The sequence below is a fragment of the Rhinopithecus roxellana genome, chromosome 10 (assembly GCF_007565055.1).
Source record: "Rhinopithecus roxellana isolate Shanxi Qingling chromosome 10, ASM756505v1, whole genome shotgun sequence".
Classification (NCBI taxonomy): Eukaryota; Metazoa; Chordata; class Mammalia; order Primates; family Cercopithecidae; genus Rhinopithecus; species Rhinopithecus roxellana.
The window spans coordinates 69,860,382-69,885,898 of NC_044558.1; the positions used below are offsets into that span (position 1 = coordinate 69,860,382).

At 36.5% G+C, this 25,517-nt stretch overlaps 1 protein-coding gene across 1 annotated transcript in view; it reads right to left on the bottom strand.

Moving 5' to 3' along the window:
• Positions 1-25,517, bottom strand: part of TMEM117 (transmembrane protein 117) — a 580,634-nt gene that overhangs the window by 177,032 nt on the left and 378,085 nt on the right. Inside the window, exon 5 of the mRNA XM_030939932.1 lies at positions 7,489-7,586. Coding sequence (XP_030795792.1) covers positions 7,489-7,586 — 98 coding nt within the window. The remainder of the gene's footprint in view (positions 1-7,488; positions 7,587-25,517) is intronic.

Below are 25,517 nucleotides of genomic sequence, written 5' to 3' on the forward strand. Positions count from 1 at the left end.
TAGTAGAGATGGGGTTTCACCATGTTGGTCAGTCTAGTCTTGAACTCCTGAACTCAAGGGATTTGCCCACCTTGCCCTCCCAAAGTGCTGGGATTACAGGCATGGGCCACTGTGCCCAGTCTGGTTTGCTAATATTTTTAAACAATTGTTGCATCTCTGTTCATCAGGGCGTATGTTTCTTGTTCACTGTTGCATTCCCAGAAGGCCTAACACAATTGAAAGATATAAATATGAACAAATACATAAATAAGGTAAGCATGTATTTTTCTCTCACTTAATAGCAAAGCTTTGTCCAGCTTACACATAGAGACATTGGTTCCTCTTTGGTTTCTGGAATATGAGTCACTTATATGCCCAGCCATTATAGACAGGTTTTATTTAACTTTTGTGAGAACTAACTCAGAGATTGACTCATCTGACCCATGACACCTGCCTATAGATTCTACCTCTAGTTTGTCAGAAAACTTCCTTGGTGCAAAAACAAACATCAAAGCATTTCAACCTTTAATACACTTAATGCATTTATCCCTTATTCTAAAGAAAGAAGGCACTCACAAAGGGAGCTCTGGACAGCAGGGGAAATGAAGAAAAAAGATATTCTGAAAACAAGAGCTGGCACCACATAACCAGCACTGCTGAGGGGAATTCGCGCTGGACCTGGGCAATGGCAGCAGTCTAATCCCAGAAAGAGAATGCTCGTCGGTGGGGTCTGTCTCAGGTCTCAACTTGTCTCAGAGGAACCCTCCCCTGCACTCTCCACTCCCTTAGTTTTGAAACATTGCTCAAAAAACAAATAATTCACTTTCACTTAATAATGGTAAATGAGTTGCTCTGTAAGGGACATCAAACTACTAGTTACTAATACTATTACCAAAACTTTTCTGCCTGTCATTTCCCCTGATTCTTAGGTCTCCATTACCTTATTGTATTTTTATGATTGTTATGTTACTCTCCATACCATATTTAATGTATATTAAGATAATAATCATTTGTTGATTAACTCTTCTCCGGTCAGAGGTAAACAACTAAGTTCCTTTTTGTTAGACTTTAATAACTATGATATTCAAAGCAGCAAGAATATCAGCTGCTACATTTGTTTCTCAGTTAAGAATTAAGATAATTATAATTAAGAGATACCCCATCCAAATCATTACATTGGTAGAGAAAGTACTTTAAAAAATACACAACATTGCACATCCAAAAGAGAAAACATAAACTTTAATCCTATGAACCAGGATGGAACAGAGTACACAGCTGCTGTACACAGATACACACAGCAATACATTGGGAATATTTTGCTTTCCAACTTCTCTTGGAGCTTCCAAGTCATCACAGACCACAGTTTTACCAACTGCTTTGCCACTATAATACTCAAATACTATAATACTTGCCACTATAATACTCAGTAGTGCTCAGATTACCATCTTTCCAGTTTCCAGAATCAATTTCCTTGCCATTTGCTGCCCAGCCCTTAATACTCAAATTTCAGCTTTCCATTATGGCAGCACCCCATTTCTAGGGATGACATTCCATCAGAATGGGTTATTTTATACTATAGTATCAGACAGTCCTTAAATCTCAGTGGATTATTTCTCACTCAAACTACAAGTCTGCAGTGTTATCAAGGATGCTTGCTTTATCCTGGTCATTCAGGAAATCCAAATGACAAGGGCTCCAGCTAGACACAGCTTCCACAATTGCAACTGAGAAAAGAGCTCCTTTTGGCTGAGAGTACTGGCTCATGCCTGTAATCCCAGAACTTTGGGAGACCGAGGCGGGCAGATCACGAGGTCAGGGGTTCAAGACCAGTCTGACCAACATGGTGAAACTCCATCTCTACTAAAAATACAAAAATTAGCCAGGCATGGTGGTGTGTGCCTGTAATCCCAGCTACTCAGGAGGCTGGGGCAGGAGAATCTCTTGAACTCGGGAGGCAGAGGTTGCAGTGAGCCAAGATTGTGCCACTGTACTACAGCCTGGGCAACAGAGTGAGACTCTGTCTCAATAAATAAAAAAATAAAAATTTGCCTTGGTCAAAGCAAGTCATGTAATCAGAGGGGGCAGAAAGGTGAAATCCTCTTATATGTCAGGAAGGTGAAGACCTGGAGTATTTGTGGAGCCCTAATGACCACTAGACCTCCCAATCCCTTCTTCCACCAATTCCTCTGCTAATCACAAAAGTCTGTTTTGTCTTATTTTTCTTTTTAAGCTAAGCCTTTGGGAAATATCACCCTAAAATGCTTCCCTTCAAAGGCATACAAATTGTGTCTCTTGAGAGTACACAAATCAGGGGAATAGAAGCTAATATGAATATCATATTACTTGTTCTTTATGTAGCTGTTCTTTTACTTCAGACACAAGTCAGTGAAAATGGTTGTTGGTAGCGCCTCTGAAAAATAGAAGAGCACAAGGCATTCACATAGCATTTAGATTCTTAGATCTTTGCTCTTTTTAATTATCAAAAGGGCTAGGAAAAGGGCTTTGGAGGAGACGTATAAATATTCCCCCCTTTCCACCTTTCAAATATAGTCACTATTTAGGTTCCTCTGCAATATGATAGCCCAGGTGCTACAGCAGCCTCATCTTTGCACAATTGCAGAAAGAACTAGGAACCATTTTCTTCAAGGCAGAGACACCTATCACTGAAAACTAAGGAAGAACTCAGTTTCTGACAGGCGTTTGTGAGTTAAAGCAGCTACAAGTAGGTAAGAGATACGTTTACTAGAACAAAATTACATGTTGTGCTGCTCAAACTCCCGTGCAGTCACACTGCAAGTTAAGAAAGATTTCCTTTGCAAAATTTTTTCTCCACCATACATTTTTTTTTTTCACACTAATCTCTCTTTCCTTAACTAAAGCAAAATCAAAAGAAAACATCCATTTTTGAGTGGGCGACACAAAGTATGTAAATACTATCTTTTATTTAATCTAAAACCTCGCCAATGAGTTTTGTATTTTATCTCCTAGGGCTAAAAAAACAAAACCAAACCAAACACCAAATGCCCTTTTTACTTGCTAAATCCCTTTTATGTGAAAAGTATGAACAAAAAGGAAGATTTCTTTGCTTCCCGCATAATTTCTATATTCAACTTTTTCCATCAGCTTTTCCTTTTTTAAAACCATGAATACCGTTGTCAAGATAATCTAAATGTATAGAAATGGATAAAATGGGAAAAATTTTTAAAGTGGCATTTAAATTGTTCTTCAGTTACTTTATGCAATGATTTGAAATACATTGATTTGATATAAAACAGTGAAAACAATCTCTCTAATATATTGCCTAATTATTAAAAATTTTACAGAAACAATGACTACAAAATGTGTGAATTTTAGTTTGCTCTCTAAGAATATTATCTATCTGCCAGTGACTAATTAAATTATCATTTTTACAGCATTTAAACTACATTTTAGAATACCCACTGGGCTATGTTATCACATATGTTAAAAATAAACCCATTTGAGGCCGGGCGCGGTGGCTCACACCTATAATCCCAGCACTTTGGGAGCCCAAGGTGGGTAGATCACCCGTGGTCAGGAGTTCAAGACCAGCTTGGCCAACATGGTGAAACCCTGTCTCTACTAAAAATACAAAAAAAAAAAAAAAAAAAAAAAAAAACTAGCCAGGCCTGGTGGCATGTGCCTGTAATCCCAGCTACTCTGGAGGCTGAGGCAGGAGAATCACTAGAACCCAGGAGGCAGAGGCTGCAGTGAGCCGAGACTGCGCCACTGCACTCCAGCCTGGGCTACAGAGCAAGACTTTGCCTCAAAACATAAAAAATAAAGCATTTGTAAGACACCGGTGATATATAGACCTGAGTGATAATGTTCAAAGAAAAAATCGTATTAATGGATTTCTCTCCTCTGAAACAGCAATCATGATTAAGAACAGCTAATGACAACAATCATGGGGGCCTATATAATACATGGCTTACCCTAGCAAATAGTATACATGTGACCTTGATAACTAGCAGAGAACAGTCATCAATCAGCTACCTTTGAAGATACATGTATTAGTCCATTCTCATGCTGCTGTGAAGAAATACCTGAGAATGGGTAATTTATAAAGAAAAGAGGTTTAAATGACCCACAGTTCTGCATGGCTGGGAAGGTGTCAGAAAACTTACAATCACAACTGAAGGGGAAGCAAACACGTCCTTCTCCACATGGCAGCAGGAGAGAAAAGTTCCAAACAAATGTGGAAAAGCCCCTTATAAAACCATCAGACCTCATGAGAACTCACTCACTATCATGAGAACAGCAAGGGGGTGATCACCCCCATGATTCAATTACTTCCCACTGGGTCCCTCCCATGACAAGTGGGGATTGTGGGAACTACAATTCAAGATGAGATTTGGGTGGGGACACAGAGTGAGACCATATCAGTACACTAATAAGAAACATATGTAAACATAGTAAATAAATATTGTTTTAAGAGAGACCATCTTTAAACACATTTGATATTAGTTTATCTCCTTTCAAATTCTGACGTTTAAGACCCCTGTAGAGAATTTTGTAGGGAAGAAGGCTCCCAATAACTATATGTTCTTCTTTAGCACCCTACCTAAACAAGAATTAACATTAACATTAATCATTTGGAAATGTGCACACTGATGTATCCTTTGTTCGCCTAGAACAAAGGCAGTCCTAGTGTAATAATTAAAAACTAGGGCTCTGGAGTCAGAGACCTATGCCTGTAACAATAGCACCTATCTTACAGGATTGTCATGATTAAATAAATAAAGATATAGGATGTAGAGTCTTTGGCCTACTGCCTCAAGTAAAACATACTATCAATAAATATTTCTTATAATTATTAATTATATTTATTATATTTATAGTAATTATATACTTAATCATATTAATTATAATATAATTATTCAGAAAAGCTATATGGGAAGTTTACAAATAGGAAAAAAGATGGAGGTTACATAGTACCATAGGCCACATGTGACTCATGAAGATGAGGTGTGAATACCCATCTAAAAAATCATACTAATTTTCATAACAGCATTGAAAATCCATTTTTGTTTACCTGCTAAGAATTGAGTTCAAAATGTCATATATCTCCAGCAACATTTAATGATAGTGCTAAAGCACAAAAGATAAGATAGAGTGTATATTTTCCTCAAGTACTTAGTTACTATGATTTTTAAAGCATTTGCATTTAAAAAATCAACTGCCAGAATTAAATCCAAGAATAAACAGGTTTTTTTTTTTCTCTTTTGTTTCAAAAGGCAGGTATACAGGATAATATACACCAGCACCAGCTATAATCAATTACAGTTGTCCCCTTATCTGGTGGGCATACATTCCAAGACCCCCAGTGGATGCTTGCAGTCCTGGATAGTATAAACCCTATATATCCTATGCACGAACTTATTTTTCCTTCTTTACAATTGCAGGGATAGAAGATCCATTCTTACCATATTTCTTAGCATACAATATGTTAACCTCAGCGTATGATTTTTTTTTTTTCCTTATTAAGTAGAGAACTTTCACCTTTTCACTTAAAGGAAGCCATATTGCTTCTCTTCGGCTTAACCCAAATTGCCAGCAACAATACTCTTATGCTTTGGGGCTGTCACTATCTAAAATAAGGATCACTTGGACACAGCACTGTAATACCTTGACAATAGATCCGATAAGTGAGATAGCTACTAAGTAACTAAAGGGCAGGTAGCATCGACAGCATGGATAGACGCTAGACAAAGAGATGATTGATCTCCTGGGAGAGTATGAGTCTTCATCACACTACTCAGAAAAGCACACAATTTAAAATTTATGTATGGTTTATTTCTGGAACATTCCATTTAATATTTTCAGACCACAGTTGACCGAGGGTAACTAAAACCAGGGAAACCATAGGTAAGGGCGAAATACTGTAGAACATTTGTGAGACGGTATCTCATTGTGGTTTTGATTTGCATTTCTCTGATGGCCAGTGTTGACAAGCATTTTTTCATCTCACACCAGTTAGAATGGCAATCATAAAAAGTCAGGAAACAACAGGTGCTGGAGAGGATGTGGAGAAAAAGGAACACTTTTACACTGTTGGTGGGATTGTAACCATTATGGAAAACAGTATGGCGATTCCTCAAGGATCTAGAACTAGAAGTACCATATGACCCAGCCATCACATTACTGGGTATATACCTAAAGGTTTATAAATCACGCTGCTATAAAGACACATGCACACGTATGTTCATTGCGGCACTATTCACAATAGCAAAGACTTGGAATCAACTCAAATGTCCATCAGTGACAGACTGGATTAAGAAAATGTGGCACATATACACCATGGAATACTATGCAGCCATAAAAAAGGATGAGTTCGGGTCCTTTGTAGGGACAGGGATGCAGCTGGAAACCATCATTCTCAGCAAACTATCGCAAGAACAGAAAACCAAACACCGCATGTTCTCATTCATAGGTGGGAACCGAACAATGAGATCACTTGGACTCGGGAAGGGGAACATCACACACCGGGGCCTATTATGGTGAGTGGGGAGAGGGGAGGGATTGCACTGGGAGTTATACCTGATGTAAATGACGAGTTGATGGGTGCTGACAAGTTGATGGGTGCAGCACACCAACATGGCACGAGTATACATATGTAACAAACCTGCACGTTATGCACATGTACCCTAGAACTTAAAGTATAATAATAATAAATAAATAAATAAATAAAGAGCATTTAGTGCTAGAAAGTTGCCTTTCAGCACTGCTTTAGTTGAGTTCCACAAAAAAAAAAAAAAAAAAAAAAAAAAAAAAAAAAAAAAAAAAAAAAAAGAACATTTGTAAGTGTTAGTTTACATAACTTTTCTTGGGATTATATAATTATTCAATTGTATATTATATCATGTAGAATCACTGTGCTTGGGGAGTGTCCCACAGCCACGTGAAAGTGCCCTTCTTGCTGCCTCTCTATTTCTAACTTTTCTATTTGAACTTGTTCACATACACATAAATAATGGTGACTTCACAAAAAACAAAGTTCCATAAGACATGGATTATTTTTTAATTTCAAGGATTGGGCTGGAGAGCTAAAGGAAACTACATAAAGAAGAAATGCCAATGTAGCCGATGTGATTTGTAAAGAGGTTCCTTTTCTTTATCACTTCTCAGAGCAAAATCATATCCTGTCAAATATACTAGGCAATTTAGTATTTATAGGAGACAGTTTTATATATCAGATTTTACTGATGAAAATTACAGCTTGTTTTTGCTGAATCAAAAACCTACCTCTGGTCAAATCTTAAGTGTATCACTATATTAGCAAAACTTCTCTTTTATAAATGTGAATATACACAATATGTAAGAAGAAATTAATTCATAAAATAATTAGGATAATGGTTTTAATAGAGCATTAGTAGGTACCAAAAATGTCCCTCTAGATAGAATTCTGTATCTCTAAGGAAAATTACACCCAACTCAAGTCCTTTAGTGAATGAGGCAAGGCAGAAATAAGTAAGTGAAACAATTTCCTACCAGAACAAAGTGATCCTAACATTTCCTTTCTTCCAGAAAGCTCTTGCGGATTTTCCCCAGTCAGGATAGGGTTTGTCCTGAAGCATCATATCAGTGACCTGAAGCAATGAAAGGAACTTATTTAGCACTTTCAGAAATCTTAAAATCAGATTTAACTATAAGCCTATAATTTACATTCTATTGAGAATAGAATAAGTACACATTTTAACATTATAACATATGCAGAAAAAAAATTAGGATATACTTCATTCAATTAAAAACTCTAATAGTTTATTTGACTGTACTGTACATACGGAATAAGCACATTTAAAGTCATTCAACATGTCAGATATTAAGATTTTTTTAATATTAAGATTACCTTATATAAAGAAAGTACCTTTGAATATTAGTATCACCATAGAAACAAAGCATATGTAACAAATAAAATACTATATTCTTTAAAAGTTTGTCTAAATCCAAAACTCAAGCATTCCCTGATGTCTAGATTTTTAGTGATATCATTAATCAAAATATTATCTTCTCTTTTCCTCTTCCTTACTTCTTCCAACTATATGTGGGGTAAACTACTCGTACCCATTTTTATAGCATATTTATTCTAATTAGCTAGCATTCTCTCACCCACAATTCTATGCCTTCATCTAAAAATGTTCTTCCTCTTTTCCTCACCTGCACAGATTCTGCCCATCTTCTGAGGCCTAAGTCATATTACTACCGTGATGTCTTCACTGTTCTCTCCCACTTATAGAAAACTTGTGGTTCTTGACCCATCCTTCTCATGTCATGTATCACCTTCTACCTTCTCTTTTACTTACTTATATACTTTTTTCTCTCTTCACTAGGCTTTGAAATCCTTGATGGTGAAGATCTTTCTATCCCTTCTAATGTCAAAGGGATTTTTATATACTAGACCAAAATATTTGCTCAAGAAGAAATGATAAAATAAATTAAGATATAAATACCTGTTTTTAAAGATCCATTAACAAAATACATTGCTCATTTACCACATCACATATTAATGATTTCAGCAGAAGCTCAAAGTATCATAAATAGTTAATCTATTAGAAAGGTATTTTAAAAATCCAATGAGGATGGAGAATAAATTTCCTTTAAAAAAGTGTTACATAAGTGTGTGTGTATGTTACACACACACACGTTTCCCATTTCCAGAAAATCTGCCTTCCCTGCAAGAGAAGGGAACACTATTCCAATACTTATGATTTTAATTAATAATGTTCAAATTCAGACAAGATAGATTCAAAATTATGAAAACAGAAACGAAATGAGGTTTCTTGCATTAAGAGAGAATTTTCATCATCCACTAAAATAAATTTTTCTCTTGTGCTTAAAGCTTTATCATTGCATTTAAGTGTAGCTTTCAACAGTGGCCTTGATATGGGTGAAATTTAATCATTTATGATGAAAGATGGTGATTCAGTGGGGAGTCCTGTTAGATCAGTGACCCCTTCTATAGTACTGGACTTCCTGTAGAAGGCACATCAATTCTCAAGCAGGGGCATCCAAAATGGTCTCTGGAAACATTCACCAGCATGTCACTGCTTCACATGCTCACTTAGATGACACAATCAGAATGGTGGATAAGGATTCTAGTTTACAGGAAAGATCTGATATTAATTCTTCATATTATTTCTCAATGTCATTTCTAGGAATAGAGTTCCCAACATTCTCTTGGTTGATGAGAACCAAAGATAGTCCATTCCCCTTCACTGAGTAACACTACAGATTTATGTAGGCTCTATTTAACATAGGGCCTACAATAATTTCACATGATGTGGCTTCATTGTTGAATAAAAAAAGATTCAACAATCATGCATGGTTTTAATATAAACTTTCAGTTTATTCCTCTTTAAACTGTCAATCACCATCAATGTGAATGCAACTAATATTAAGAATTCAAAAAGGAAAACATTTTTTACTTATTTTTAAAGGGAAACTAGTTCATCAATGATTTTTTCATGTTTATTTTCTTCTTGATCCTTTTAAATTACAGGATTATATTTTCTCACTCAAACTAATGCCCATGGATAGTATTTCCCATCAAAATGATTCATGATACTTATCAAAAGGAGTAAAGGGAAGATGATAGAATAAAAATTAACTATGAATCAAGTGAATTACATTGTTACTGAAAAAAAAATAAAGGTGAAAACAGAGAAATTTAAATCTCACATACTCTTAGGAATAAAAAGAGCTTTATATCATAACTCTTCTTGAGGAAAAAATTGCTATTTTTTCCAAATACAATTTCAGCCACTGTACCTTTATAACCTTCTTTAATAACAGGTCTCACGTCAAATATTTTAACAAAACCTAAAGGTTACATGAATAAACACGTAAATAAATATTTCTTGTTGCATCAGACTTTTAAAAGATTTAATTAATTCTCTTCAGTAATATTTATCCTGTTCCAGAAAGAATCAACATGGTAATAAATATTTCCAAGGAACAGAATGATTACTGGGTGGGTTTTATTCAATTTTCAATGTTTTCTCCAGGGCACTTTCTGGGAAATACTTATTATATTTTCTAGAAGGAAGCAATCTGCTGCTGTATGACCAATTATTACAGCTGCATGTTTTGTAAAAATGACATTCAAGGATAAAGCATTTTCTCAGGAAAATGGTGAGATGAAGCAAAAAAACATTCTTTCAGATGCTAGGCAGCTGATCTTTGTCACCTCCAGCTCAAACTCTTTATTTTAAGTCATATCATCAGATCAATGTCAGGTCACTTGCAGCTAAATTGGCAGGAGCAGAGACAGTCATTAAAGGGATGCATTCCATAAAGAAAAATCCAATTATCTCCTGCATTAGAGAAATCAAATTCATTTCTGGTGTTGGTCAAGGACAGTCTTTGTGGGAAAAGATGCCGGAAAGGGAGACTAAAGACAATGCCATGAGGTTTCTGCGTAGCATAAATACACAAAACCTGTGAATGCCTTTCTCACAGGCAGGTATTAGAATTTGAAATTGCAAATCTTTCTATGCTGGTAGAAATGTGCTTAACTCTTTGAGTCTCAAAATCCTTCCCTTCCCCTTTCCTCTCTACTAGGTCCCTGTACAGAACTCAGAACCTCATTATGGCACTCACCACATCATGGCTTATCAGATAATCTTTTTCAGTAGAATATAACTTATTTGAGAAGACAGATATTGTGCAATCTCAGCAAAAACATGCATTTTGAGGTTTAAAAGTCAGTAAATGATTATTAAAAAAAACTATCTCTATAGAAATCTAAGTGAAATCTTTGCTTTCCTGTGAGGTGAGCCTGTATGATGCCGGTTAACAACAGCATGAATATAGCAATGATGACAGTTATACTTCACATTGGCTATACAGCTTCATGGATTACAAAGCTGTTAATGGAGTTTTCTTATTAAGCATCACAGCAGCTTTGTAAAGTAAGTCATTATTTTCCACCTTTTAGCAATGGAGGAAGAGAAGTCAATGAGGTTAAATAACAGAGCAAGGTCACCATCTATTATACCATTATGTGCACTATTTCCAGAGTCAGCCTGCCTGGGTTCTAACCCTAAATATATCTCTTAGTAGGTTTTTTTTTTTTTTTTTAATTTAGGACAATGTAATTAACCTCTCTGTACCTTGTTTTCTTATTAATCACCTATGAGCACAATATATATATATTAGCAGGTGGTATAATAATTATTGGTGTGTTATTGTTCATATCTGAGATTTCTATCCAGTCACTTTGCTTTATATCAGTAATATATCACACAAATGGATTTAGGGTCAAAGGATTTGACAATCTTTTCTATAAAGACAAGACTATCATATACTGAACTATTAGAAAATGATAAAGACATAATTTAATGTTACAGTATGATACAGTCTATAATTACTATTTAAAATCAAAGGGAAGGAGGTCACTGAATGCTGCAGTCTTCTAAGAGGGCTTCATAAAATACTTGTGTGACAAAACTGAGTATTAATTGACATTCTGTGTGAGTCTCTACTTTTGCCATTCTTATCTTCTTAGCCTGATTACAAGCTAATTCCCATGCAGGTACTACATATATTATATCTAAAGTCATATTTGATATGGTTGTATGCTAAGCATGTGATACTTATGTAAAATATTGATTTATGAGGGCTACAAGGCCAAACTATGGCTATGTAGTGTCGCTCTTGAGGTAGCCACTAATTTGTGGAGTATCATTTAAGATAAACAAGTGTTATTCTATCAATAAACAAGCATATACATAAAGGATATTAATGAACATAATAGATAAAATTGTATTTGCTAGTATGTCATTTTATTTCTCTCTACTTAACAATATATTGACATCACTCAATATTAGCACATATAAAACTGCTGAGATAGTTTCTTCTTGCTTTAGTCATCCATCATGCCTTTTTAAAAATTGTTGTGCCTTTTATTTTAGGTTCAGAGAGTACACGTGCAGGTTTGTTGCATGAGTAGATTGTGTGTCACTGGAGTTTGGTGTACAAAAGATTTCATCACTCAGGTAGTGAGCATAGTATCTGATAGGTGCAAGTTTTTGATCCTCACCCTCCTCTCACCCTCCCCACTCAAGTAGGCCCTTGTGTCTGTTGTTCCCATCATTGTGCCTCCGTATATTCAATGTTTAGTTCCCACTTATAAGTGAGAATATGCAGTATTTGGTTTTCTGTTCCTTTATTAATTTGCTTAGGATAATGGTCTCCAGCTGCATCCACGTTGCTGCAAAGGACATGATTTCATTATTTTTTATGGCTGCATAGTACTTGATGGTATATTTTCTTTATCCAGTCCACCACTGATAGGCATTTAGGTTGATTCCGCGTCTTGCTATTGTGAATAGTGCTGTAATAAACATCTATATGCATTTGCCATTATGGTACAACAATTCATATCCTTTAGGCATATGCCTGCTGGGAACAGGCCCCCAAATCTGGCCATAAACAGGCCATGAGAAACTGGCCATAAACAAAATCTCTGCAGGACTGTGACATGCTCGTGATGGCTATGACGCTCACACTGGAGGTTATTGGTTCACCAGAATGAGGGCAAGGAAAACCTGGCCCACCCAGGGTGGAAAACCACTCACGGCGTTCCTAAACCACACACAATAGCATGAGTGATCTGTGCCATAAGGACATGTTCCTGCTGCAGATAACAAGGCAGAGCCTGTCCCTTTGTTTCCCATAAGGAATGCTTTTAGCTAATCTATAATCTATAGAAATAATGCTTATCACTGGCTTGCTGTCAATAAATATGTGGGTCAAACTTTGTTCATGGCCCTCAGCTCTGAAGGCTGTCAGCCCCCTGATTCCCACTCTGCACTCTAGTTCTATGTCTTTGTCTTAATTGCTCCAGCACCACTGGGTTAGGGTCTCCATGACCGAGTGGATGTCGCTATATGCCCAGGGATTGGTAGGTCAAATATGAGTTCTATTTTAAGTTCTTTGTGAAATCTCCAAACTGCTTCTCACAGTGGCTGAATTCACATTCCCACCAGCAGCGTATAGGCATTCATTTTTCTCTGCAGCCTAGCTGGCATCTGTCATTTCTTTTTCTTTTTAATAGCCATTCTAACTAGTGTGAGATGGTATCTCATTGCAGTTTGATTTGCATTTCTCTAATGATTAGTGACGCTGAGCTTTATATATATATATGCTTGTTGGCCATGTGTATGTGTTCCTTTGATAAGTGTCTGTTCATGTCCTTTGCCCATTTTTTAATGAGATTATTTGTTTTCTTGCTTGTTGATTTATTTAAGTTCCCTATAAATTCTGGCTATCAGACCTTTGTCAGATGGATATTTTGCAAATATTTTCTCCTATTCTGTAGTGTATTTATCTGTTCTCACACTGCTAATAAAGACATACCCGAGACTGGGTAATTTATAAAGGAAGAGGTTTAATGGACTCACAGTTCCACATGGCTGGGGAGGTCTCACAATCATGGGAGAAGGCAAAGGAGAAGCAAAAGTATGACATACATAGTAACAAACAAGAGAGCTGTGTGCAGGGGAACTCCCATTTATAAAACCATCAGATCTCGTGAGTCTTATTCACTACTACCAGAACAGTATGGGGGAAACTGAATCCATGATTATCTCCACTGGCACCTCCCTTGACATGTGAGGGTTATTACAATTCAAGGTGAATTTGGGTGGGCACACAGCAAAACCGTATCACATAGGTTGTTCATTTACTCTGTTGATAGTTTATTTTGCTGGGCAGAAGCTCTTCAGTTTAATTATGTCCCACGTGTCCATTTTTGTTTTTGTTGCAATTGCTTGTGGGAACTTCATCATAAAATTTTTGTCAATGCCTGTGTTCAGAATGGTGTTTCCAATATTTTCTTCTAGGGTTTCTATCATTTTAGATCTTATATGTAAGTCTTTAATCCATCTTGAGTTGATCTTTGTATACAGTGAAAGGGGTCAGTTTCATTCTGCGTATGGCTAGCCAGTTATTCCAGCACCATTTATTTAATAGGAAGTCCCTTCCCCATTGCTTGTTATTATCAACTTTGTTGAAGATCAGATGGTTGTAGATGGTTATAGGTGTATGGTTTTATTTCTGGGTTCTCTAACCTGTTCCATTGGTCTCTGTATTTGTTTTTGTACCAATATGCTGTTTTGGTTACTATAGGTTTGTAGTGTAGTTTGAAGTCAGGTAGTGTGATGCTGCTGATTTTGTGCTGTTTGCTTAGGATTGCTTTGGCTGTTTGGGCTCTTTTATTGTTCCATATGAATTTTAGAATAGACTATGGGTAATTCTGTGAAAAATGGTAGAAATAGCACTGAATCTGTAAATTGCTGCAGAAAATATGACAATTTTAACAATATTGATTCTTCCTATTCATGAACATAGAATGCTTATCCATTCATTTGTGGCATCTCTGATTTCTTTCAAAAGTGTTTTCTAATTCTCATTGTAGATATATCTTCCACCTGCCTGGTTAGCTGTATTCCTATGTATTTTTTCTTTTTGAGGCTATTGTGAATGAGCTTGTGTTCTCGATTTGGCTCTCAGCTTGGACATTACTGACATACAGAAATGCTGCTGATTTTTGTACACTGATTTTGTATCCTGAAATTTTACAGAAGTTGTTTATCAGTTTAGGAGCCTTTTAGGGTTTTCTAAGTATAGAATCATATTGTCTGTGAAGACAGAGAATCTGACTTCCTCTCTTCCTATTTGGGGGTCTTTCATTTCTTTCTCTTGCCTGATTGCTTTGGCTAGGAATTCCAGTACTATTTTGAATAGTAGTGGTGAGAGTGGGTATGCTTTTCTTGTTCTTGTTCTCAGGGGGAATGCATCCACATTTTGCCCCTTAAGCATGATGTTAGCTGTGGGTTTGCCACAGATGGCTTTTATTACAGAATATACATTCTTCTCAGCTGCACATGACACATACTCTAAGATCAACCATATGCTTGGCCATAGAGCTATTCTCAACAAATTCAAAAACAGAAAAATCATACCAACTACACTCTCAAACCACAGAATAATACAAATAAAAATCAATATCAAGAAGATGTATCAAAACCATACAATTAAATGAAACTTAAACAATCTACTCCTGAATGACATTTGGGTACAGAATGAAATTAAGGCACAAATAAAAAGTTCTGTGAAACAAATGAAGACAAAGAAACAGCATACCAGAATCCCTAGGACACAGCTAAAGCAGTGTTAACTGGAAATAGTGCTAATCACCTACATCAAGTTAAAAGGGTCTCAGATTAACAACCTAACATCACACCTAGAGGGCTACAAAAACAAGAGAAAACCAACCAAAAAGCTAGCAGGAGAAATGAAGTAACCAAAACCAGAGCTGAAATGAACAAATTTGAGACATGAAAATCCATACAAAAGATGAACAAAACAAAAAGTTGGCTCTTCAAGAGAGCAAACAAGATTGATAGAGTACTACTCAGATTAAGTTAAAAAGAGATTTAAATCAACACAATTAGAAATGACAAAAGGGACATTATCACCGACCCCACAGAAATACAGAAAAACCTTAGAGACTGTTGTAAGCATTTCTGCGTATGAAGTTAGAAAAACTTGAAGAAATGGATAAATTCCTGAAACATATAACTTCCCAAGATTGAACCAGGAAGAAATTGAAACCTTGAAAAGACTGAAGCAAATTTCAACATGGAATCAGTAATAAAACATCCTACCAACAACAACAACAACAAAGGCCATGTGTGGTGGCTCACCCCTGTAATCCCAGCACTTTGGGAGGCCAAGATGGTCAGATCACCTGAGGTCAAAAGTTTGAGACAAGCCTGGCCAACATACCAAAACCCTGTCTCTACTAAAAATACAAAAAAAAAAAAAAAAAAAAAAAAAAAAAAATCTGGGCGTGGTGGTACACACTTGTAATCCCAGTTACTCAGGAGGCTGAGGCAGGAGAATTGCTTGAACCCTGGAGGCAGAGGTTGCAGTGAGCGGAGATCACGACGCTGCACTCTATCCTGGGCAACACAGTAAGACTCCATCTCAAAAAAAGAAAAAAAAAAAATGCTACCACTTCCAAAAAAGTACTGGACCAGATGGATTCACAGCCAAATTCTATCAGACATACAAGAAGAGCTAGTACCAATCCTACTTAAATTATTCCAAAAATCAAGGAAGAGGAATATCTCTGTAACTCATTCTATGAGGTCAGCATCATTGTCATACCAAAACCTTGAAGAGTCACAACGAAAAAAGAAAACTGCAGGCCAGTATCCCTGATGAACATACACACAAACATCTTCAACAAAATACTAGCAACCAAATCCAGCAGCATATCAAAAAACTAATCTGCCACAATCAAGTAGGCTTTATTCCTAGGATGCAAGTTTGGTTCATTATATGCTAATCAATATATATGATCCATTTATTGGATCACATGAACAGAATTAAAAACAGTTACTACATGATCATCTTAATAGATGCAGAAATGGCTTTTGATAAAATTCAACATGTCTTCATGTTAAAAATACTCAAAAACTAGGCATCAAAGAACCAACATACATTTTTATGTGTATTCTTCTAAAATATGAAAGGTTTCTATTTTGTTCTAAGTATTATCTTTATAATTAAACTTCATTTAGGCATGTATTAATATTTCCTATTTATTTAGATTTTACTTACTCCATACTATGAGCATGGATAGGAAAATTTTATTTCTGCTTCCTCCCGCTCTGTCTTCTTTCCCTTCACTACCCTATTTTATTATTTTTCCTAGTTAACATATTTAACTCTTTGAATATCTTATATTCCTATTTTATTTATCACCTTTAATGATATCTTCACTCCTATAAAAAATGAGAAAATAAAAATATTTTACTTTCTTACACTATACGTAATTTATATGTTATTAGGGTTTGGGAATATTTCTACATTCTGCTTTATAATTGGAAGTTATGCATTTCTCTTAAACTTGACTCTAAAACTAAATTGGCAAGAGAATGATATAGCCTACAACCAAACTGCTTATTTTTAAAATACTTGGCCAATAATTAGGCTGAGTTTAAAATTATTGGGTCACATTTTTTCCCTAAGAAACTAGAGGCATTCCTTTATTGCCTTAACATTGTTGATGCTAAGAAGTGAGAAAACTGAACCTGAAATTATTTTTTTTCCATCTCTCCAGGTAAATTAGTTTTATAAAGTATTCTTTTTATATTTTGAGTATAATAATTTTGCTAAGTTTATTGATTTGTGTCAATTTTCTAGGCATGATTTGCCCTTTCAATCAAAGAATTCAAGTTTTCCTTTGTTCTATTCTGTCTTTTTGGAATCTTATCCTAATCCATGACTTTTATTTTCCATTACTTTAGTTCTATTTTTTGGGGACAACAATTATGTATATGCTGGTTTTCTCTGTCCTCTATGTCTACATTCCTTATTAGCTTTTAATTTTGTTCACTGAGTTAGGACCTATACTGAGGATTCTGGAGTGTGTCCAGTAATATTTGTAGAGATTTCAATTTGACCCTTATTTATCTAATTTTCTTTCTTCCATGTTTCTTTCCTGAGTCCACCATCTTTTATTTCATCTTCTATTGTCTCACATCATCCTCTCTGAATTCTTGTACCATTGCTTTGAAACCTTATTTTAAAAGGCAATTACTTCCCTATTTTTTAAAAAATTCAATATAATATGTTTGGTCACCATTTTCCTCTGGTCCTTGGTAGCATTTTCTAGTGGAGGACTCTTCCAACTTCTGCTGGATTTTCCTATCATTTTCTTCCTTTTTTCTTCTTAGTAACAAAATTCTCATGCTAGTTCCTTTGGGACCGATTGACATCTGAATGATGTCAGCTTTTCCAGACTTTCTGTATCCAAGAGGCTCATGTTGAGGGGTGGTAGGACCGACTCAGCCAGCACACCGTACCTGCATTGTGCCAGGGCTTTTAGAGTCTGGCACCTACCTTGAAGAACTGTCCTTTACCAACTTTGCCTTTGATCAGCAACTATCATGCTTCCTCTTTTCATTGTCTTGAAACGTAGTTGACCGTCACTGCATTTGGGAACCCTCCATTATAGACTGTGATTCAGAGTTAGATATGTCACTTAGTCTTAATATAAAGTTAGCATATTTGATTCCTGTTCTCTGTGTTCTTTTGGTTGATTGCCAAAACCTCTCTATTTTAAAACAAAATTTCTGAATTGTTATTTAAAGTGATTTCTAAGAGGCCCATTTACAATGACACAGATTTTTGGCAAATTTGAGCATATATCACCCAAAATAATTAGTATATCCATGAGAGGCTTGTTTCCTTTTTTAACAGTATCCACCAGATGACCTAAATAACATTCAAAGCCAGTTTTTAATTAACAATGTTTTCTATTAATGTCTTCCCCAAATACAACTTTGTTCAAAATAAAATAAATGTAATAGGAGATTTTGTAGGAGTTTCAACATAAAACCGTTTCAGCTCTTTTGAGAGATAATTCTGAAGAAAGGTTTTGTTTAATATTCAGTATATGTGGTAAACTAAACATTGGGTTTATCTGACTACCTATCTTTATAACATATATGAAACATGAAAAGTGTTTCATAAATGGAATGCTAAGGGGGTTTTTGTTTCTTTTGTTTTTTGTTTTTTGAGATAGAGTCTCACTCTGGCACCCAGGCCAGAGTACAGTGGGACGATCTCAGCTCACTGCAACCTCTGTCTCCCGGTTTCAAGCCGATTCTCCTCTCTCAGCCTCCCACGCAGCTGGGATTGCAGGTGCGTGCCACCATACTCCGCTGATTTTTGTATTTTTAGTAGAGACGGGATTTCACCATGTTGTCCAGGCTGGTCTCGAACTCCTGACCTCAGGTGATCCACCTGCCTCAGCCTCCTAACATGCTGGTATTGCAGGCATGAGCCACTGTGCCTGGCTGCTAAGTATTCTTTAACAGCATTTAGTAGGTAGATTTTTCATCTCTTCTCTTAAAGATAATAGTAATATCACAGTCCCACATTGGTAGCGTCTCCCATCTCATGAAAATTACAGCAAAATATGCCACCAGAAATAGGATTTTCATAGATTTCCTTAATTATCTTTTAAATACTTCAATAAATGTCCTGGTATAATTGTTATCATGGCCAACATTCTTTTAGTTCCTTGTGCAACTAAGAAAATCAATTGAGACAATTAGGGAAGAATTGCCCCACCACTGAAATATTGTTTTCCTGACTTGGTCGATATCATTTTATTCAATTTCATTGAGGAAAATGTGGTCATGTATTGGTCAGTATATTGTGGTCATATACTGGTTCACATCAGGAAAAATACTTTAGGTGAAATTATAAGCAAGTATTTGGCACTTTCTCAGTATGCATAGCCAATTAATGCCAAGCTTTCAATATTAAAAACCCCATAATTTAACATATGCTTTGAAATTTCCTATGGTGGCTTATTCAGTGACAGGATGGAAAGATACTGAATTTCTTTTAATTTGTAAAAGCAGATCTAATGTTTGAGAACTTTTACTGCCCATGGAATATGGTTCAGGATATATTGATTTACCAATAGCCAAAGCCAACATCAAAATGAGAACATCTTCACATACACAGGCCAAGAGGAAAGACTCTTTATCATGATGAAGGACATGAGCACTGACTAAGAGTGTTGGGGCATTGGTTACCAACCAGAAAATGTCAGAATTTAAATTGGAGAGGAGGTGAGGTGAACAACAGGGCTCCAGTGTTTCTTCAAGTTGTTCATTTTACTTCTCTGCTTCTAAGCATATTGATAGAAAGTCCTAAACACACTGCAGTCATATTTCCCAAAGTTTCTCCCAACATCATCATAACTTAGTATGAAAAATGAGTCCATTTTTTTGATGTTTGATTGCTTATAACTTTTAAGCCTCACCCCTCCTTCTTCCCTTTCTGCCTGACACTTGAGAAAACTGATACGAAAACTATGGTGCCCCTTCCTTTGGTACCAGCAGGAAGTTTAAACCATGTATGGAAACCCTCACCCTGGTTTCACTCCAAGTACACCATAAAAATTCCAAACCAGTTTCCTTTCTAGGCCCTGGCTCAAGTCATTTTCAGATCTGCCTGGGAGCCTCCATGCTCTCCCTGGAAAGCCTTGCTACTTATGAAATAAACCTTTTATACCCTCTTGGGGTAAGTCTGACATCATTTGTCCTAACATCTGAACGAATTTTGGGTGTGTGTCCATCCTATGTACACAGAATGTTAACAACAGTAATAAACCCAATATCATCATGACAGATAAAGAGCTTCTGGTTAATTTTTCTCATTTATTATTTGAGGTCCTAACTTTTCTTATGGAATAGGCAATACAAACATCCTCTGCGGTGGCCCTGCTTTGTTGGTAATTTTGCATCCACTGTAGCATAGCATTATTTTCTTATGCACCCGCTTATATTACTCTGAGATGGAAACAAAGTCTAAATTTCATGTCTTTGACACTATGTAAATACTGTACTGTATAGGATGTATGTATGTAGTTTTGCCCCCCTTTTGCTGCCCTTCCTATTCCAACCATACACAGCACATCACACACACAGACATACATATATGATCCATCTTACACAACATCACTTCCAACTGAGACAAAGAACAACCCAAAGGCTAACCAGAAAGGATTATGCATACTCACTGAGGAACATTAGCTGAGTATACAATTAAGTGAATGGAAACTGCAGATGAAAGTTTCCTAAATCACCTAGTGATGCCTTGAATAAATTGCCACAAGAAGTATCTTAAAAATCACTGCAAACATCTACTGGTGAACATTAACCTGGAATGTATTCTGCAGCATTTTAGAGGCACAACCAGGATTTCATAATGCATGAATATTAATGCACCTGCTTATTATCTCAATGATAGCCTGCCCTGCTTTTGTGATGTATTGCACCTTATTGCTGGATCCCTACTGATTTACAATGAGTGATGGACTGTTATATTATTAAGTAAGGAAATTGGGCATGTCTCAGAATATAGAAGCATTTAGAGAAAGACATCTGAATCATCTGAATACAGAAATACACAATTAAAAAGTACCTTTCCAGGCAAGTTCTGCAGAGTTTCAAAAAGTGTGTTAACAAATACAAAATAAATATGATGTGCCCCAGTATGATTTGCTTTCCACCACATTGAATTGTAATTTAGAATAAATGGAAAACAAGAGAATGATCACTGGTTTTGCTGAGCAAGAAGCCAGAAGAAAGAAAAAAAATGTACACCATCTTCTAGCATGATATTCCTTACAGGTGGCTAAATTATAAAACAATATTAGCCCAATATTATATGATTGAGCATTTATTTTTGCCTGAAAGAATGAGTAGCTTTCAGGATGCATACCGTCTCTGCTTTGTTAACATGTGTCCGGAGCCATGAGGCCCGGAATTAGCCGACCTCTGTTGCTTGATCTCGGCAAAGCGGAGACAAGAGGGCACATTCCCGGGTTCTTTATTTATAAACCCCTCCCGCGCGCGCCAAAACTGCTCCCGCGCGCGCCAAAACTGTTCCCGCGCGCGCCAACCTTTCCCGCGCGCGCGCAAACATTTTCCCGCCCAGGAAGATATGCAGCCCAGGGCGCAGGCGCGATCCCGCGCCCGGGAACAGTACAAACCCACGGCGCATGCGCGATTGTAATTTGAGAAGACCCGGCCCCCGTCACCGCCCTGGCCCAACCTCTTCCCCTGCCAGCCTATATAAGGCATGACCCTACACTCAATAAACGAGACTTGATCAGGCTGTTTGTCTTGTCTCCATTTCTTGTGTTTTCTTGTCTCCTCCATTCCCACTCCCCCTTCCAGGGTCTGTTCGACTGTCCTGCAGGTCGGGACAAACATGGATAACTGATCATTACTAGATAAAGTAATTACGTACAATATACCGTAATATAATGACTCTGAAAATGTATACAGGGCTGGAATGCTAATAGAAAGAAAAATAAAGCATGTTTTCAGAAATGTGATCAAAAAAAATATTATCCACAAAGGAGCCCTTGGAACACACAAAAAAAGCAAATATTTTCTCAAAGGGAAAATAAATCTCATATTAAAGATCCTCAGCTTTCCAGTTTTTTAAATGAAATGGCTACTACATGCTATCCCTAATGATGGAGCCAAAGGAGTTGGCTCAGTCACTCAGATCCTGCACCACTAGGTAGCCTGCCATATTGTTTGTACAATACCACTTATCAAAATGGTTCAGCCAGCTCTATAGGGTGACAAACCCAAATCTGTAGGCTAGTGTGTGGAAGATAACTTATAGGCTTGACATTTGTTTCTAATGTTAGGAAATGGCAAGTCCAAGAAAAGACTGGTAACTCAACCATCTGACATAACCATAACCATTTTCAGAATTTGAGAGATTAAAAAGTAAGGGAACTATCCAAACTTATAACATGGCTTATAAGTTTGAGCAAGCATTGTTTCTATCTTTTATTGTTGCTTGAAAACAGAATTATAATGTTACGGACTCAGTGTTTCAGTTATATTCATAATAGAAAACTTAGAAATTTAAAAGCAATGACCGAAATGTATATCTTTGTAAAAAGAAATCCTACTTAGCATTCAGTGTCTAAAAATAAAGTCAAATATTTTTATTTTAAATATAAGTGAAATATTGGCTTTAGGACATATTTTTAAGATTACACCAAGTAAAAGTATTTTAGTCAAACCATTTCATTTTCTGTTGTTTTGTTAAAATATCTGATGTAATTACATATCCAAGATATTTTCATTTTACTTTTCTGATATTTTTCTATATTGAAGCATATGGTTATATCTTTGATCTCTGCTGCATTGCTGTTGATAGTTTATTTTTTTCACATGGTTTATTTGTACTTTTAATCTTGATTAATATTATATTAGTTTTATTAGCCTTTCAGATAAAAAATTTTGTATATTTCGATCCTCTATATAGTACCTTTATTTTTATTAATTCTGCTTATATCTTTATTTGCTTCCTAATATATTTTTTTACTAATTTATCCATTATTTTGTTTTTCTAAATTCTTAATGCTAAATGCTTACCCCATTCATTTCAGTGCTTTTTCTTTTCCACCATAAGCACTATGATGATAGGTTTAACAATCATCAAATTCTGTCAACTTATTCTTTCTTTTTTTTTTAATGAGACATGGTTTTGCTCTGTTGCCCAGGCTGGAGTGCAGTGGCACAAACCATAGCTCACTGCAGCCTCAAACTCCTGGGCTCACGCAGTCCTTCTGCCTAAGGCTTTCAAGTAGCTTGAACTACAAGTGTGTGTCACCATGCCCAGTTAATTATTTATTTATTTATTTTAGGAACAGGGTCTTGCTATGTTGCACAGGCTGGTTTCGAACTCCTGGCCTCAAGTGATCCTACTGCCTCAGCCTCCCCAGTAATTGAGATTACAGGCATGAGCTACCACATCCAGCCTAATTTATTCTTTATAAATTTTGAAAGTATATTATATGGTACAGACAAGTTTAAAATTGTTACACGTTCATTATGCAGTATTTCTTTTTAATCCTAAAAATGCTTTGTTTCCTGTCAAAAGTCTGTTTTGCTAGATAGCAATATAACTATATCAATTTTGTTTTAGGTCGTATTTTCCTGGTATATGTTTTCCAGGCATTAACCTTCAAATATTCTATGACTTTATGTTTTAAACATGACTCTGAGAAGAGTATATGTGAGATGGAACTCCGAGAATGACCTCCTACAGCCCTTGCTCTTGTGAAATCTCCTTCCCTTTAGTTCTGGGTGGAACCTGTGACTATGATGAGCAGCAAAAGAAAGATTATTGGGTGGTCCTAATTTACTCAAATGAGCCCTTCAAAAGCAGTAGAAGTCAGTGATATTGGAAGCTAGAAAGGGATTCAGTGCAGGGATGGTCTCCTTTGCTGACATGGAAGAGACAATTTGAAAAGACCTAGGGTGGCCAGGGCCATTTCCAGAAAGGAAACAGGGACCTCAGCCCTACAAGAAAAAGCAACTGAATTCTGCCAACAAGTTGAATGAGCTGGAAATCAGGTTCTTCCCTGGCTCCTCCAGGAAAGAGCCAAGTCTGGCCAATAATTGATTTCAGATTTGTGAGAACCTAGTAGAGTCCACACAGACTTTTGACTTACGAAAGAGTGAGCTATCAAACGCGTCTTGTTTAACGCTGTTAAGTTTATGGTAACTTGTTATGCGCAGTAGAAAACTAATACACAGCATATAGATGGAAATGTTTTAAGCTAGCCTGCTAATCTTTGCTCTTTAACAGAAAAATTACATTAATTGTGCTTACTAACAGAATTTTTTCTACCACTTCATTTTTTTTTTTTTTTTTTTTTTTTTTTTGAGAAGGAGTCTCACTCTGTCACCCAGGCTGGAGTGCAGTGGCCAGATCTCAGCTCACTGCAAACTCCGCCTCCCGGGTTTACGCCATTCTCCTGCCTCAGCCTCCCGAGTAGCTGGGACTACAGGCGCCCGCCACCTCGCCCGGCTAGTTTTTTGTATTTTTTTTTTTTTAGTAGAGACGGGGTTTCACCGTGTTAGCCAGGATGGTCTCGATCTCCTGACCTCGTGATCCACCCGCCTCGGCCTCCCAAAGTGCTGGGATTACAGGCTTGAGCCACCGCGCCCGGCCTACCACTTCATTTTATATGCTCCTTTGCTCAAACTTTTCTTTGTGCTTTCTTTCAGATTAACTGAGATTTTATTTTATTTTTGACAGAGTCTTCCTCTGTTACCCAGGCTGGAGTACAGTGTCTTAATCCTGGCTCACTGCAACCTCTGCCTCCTGGGCTCAAGTGACCCTGCTGCCTCAGCCTCCCAAGTAGCTGAGACTACAAGTGTGTGCCATGCCACCATGCCCAAATAATATTTGTATTTTTTGTAGAGACAGGGTTTCCCCATGTTCTCAAACTCCTGAGCTCAAGCAATGTGCCTGCCTCACTCAGGCTCCCAAAGTGCTGGGATTACAGGCTGGGATTAAGTGGAATTAAGTGCTGGGATTATACCACACCCAGCCCTGAGATTTTATTTTCATTTCATTTCTTCCTTTCTTCTATATTGGCTTGGATTTCTATTCACTAGGAAGTTGTCCTAGCAATTTCACTCTGCATACTTAAATTACCAAATTGAACTAATCAATATCACCATTCTACTCCACCAATTCAAAACATTTGTGATCATTTAAATCTCATAACTCCTTCCCAGCCTTTATGGAAATTTTTCCAGAATTTCAGTTCCACTTGACTTTTATTAACACTTGCTTATTTTTCAGAAAGAAATCATTATGGTAGTTGTTCAATATGATACATGTTTGCTTACATTTAAAAACATATTAAACATATTCTCTATCTTTGTCTGATATGCTCTTTAACCCACAACTGAAGTGTTCATTTCAATCATTTAAAATTTTTTTCCTAAAAGTTCTGTTTGGGTCATTTTCAAATGCCTCAGTCTTTCATTCCTCACCCATATTTTCAATTTCCTCTTTATTTATTTGCATATATTACTTTATGTTCTATATAGATAATTCTAATAATTAAAATCTTTGTGGGTCTGATTCTGCTAGCT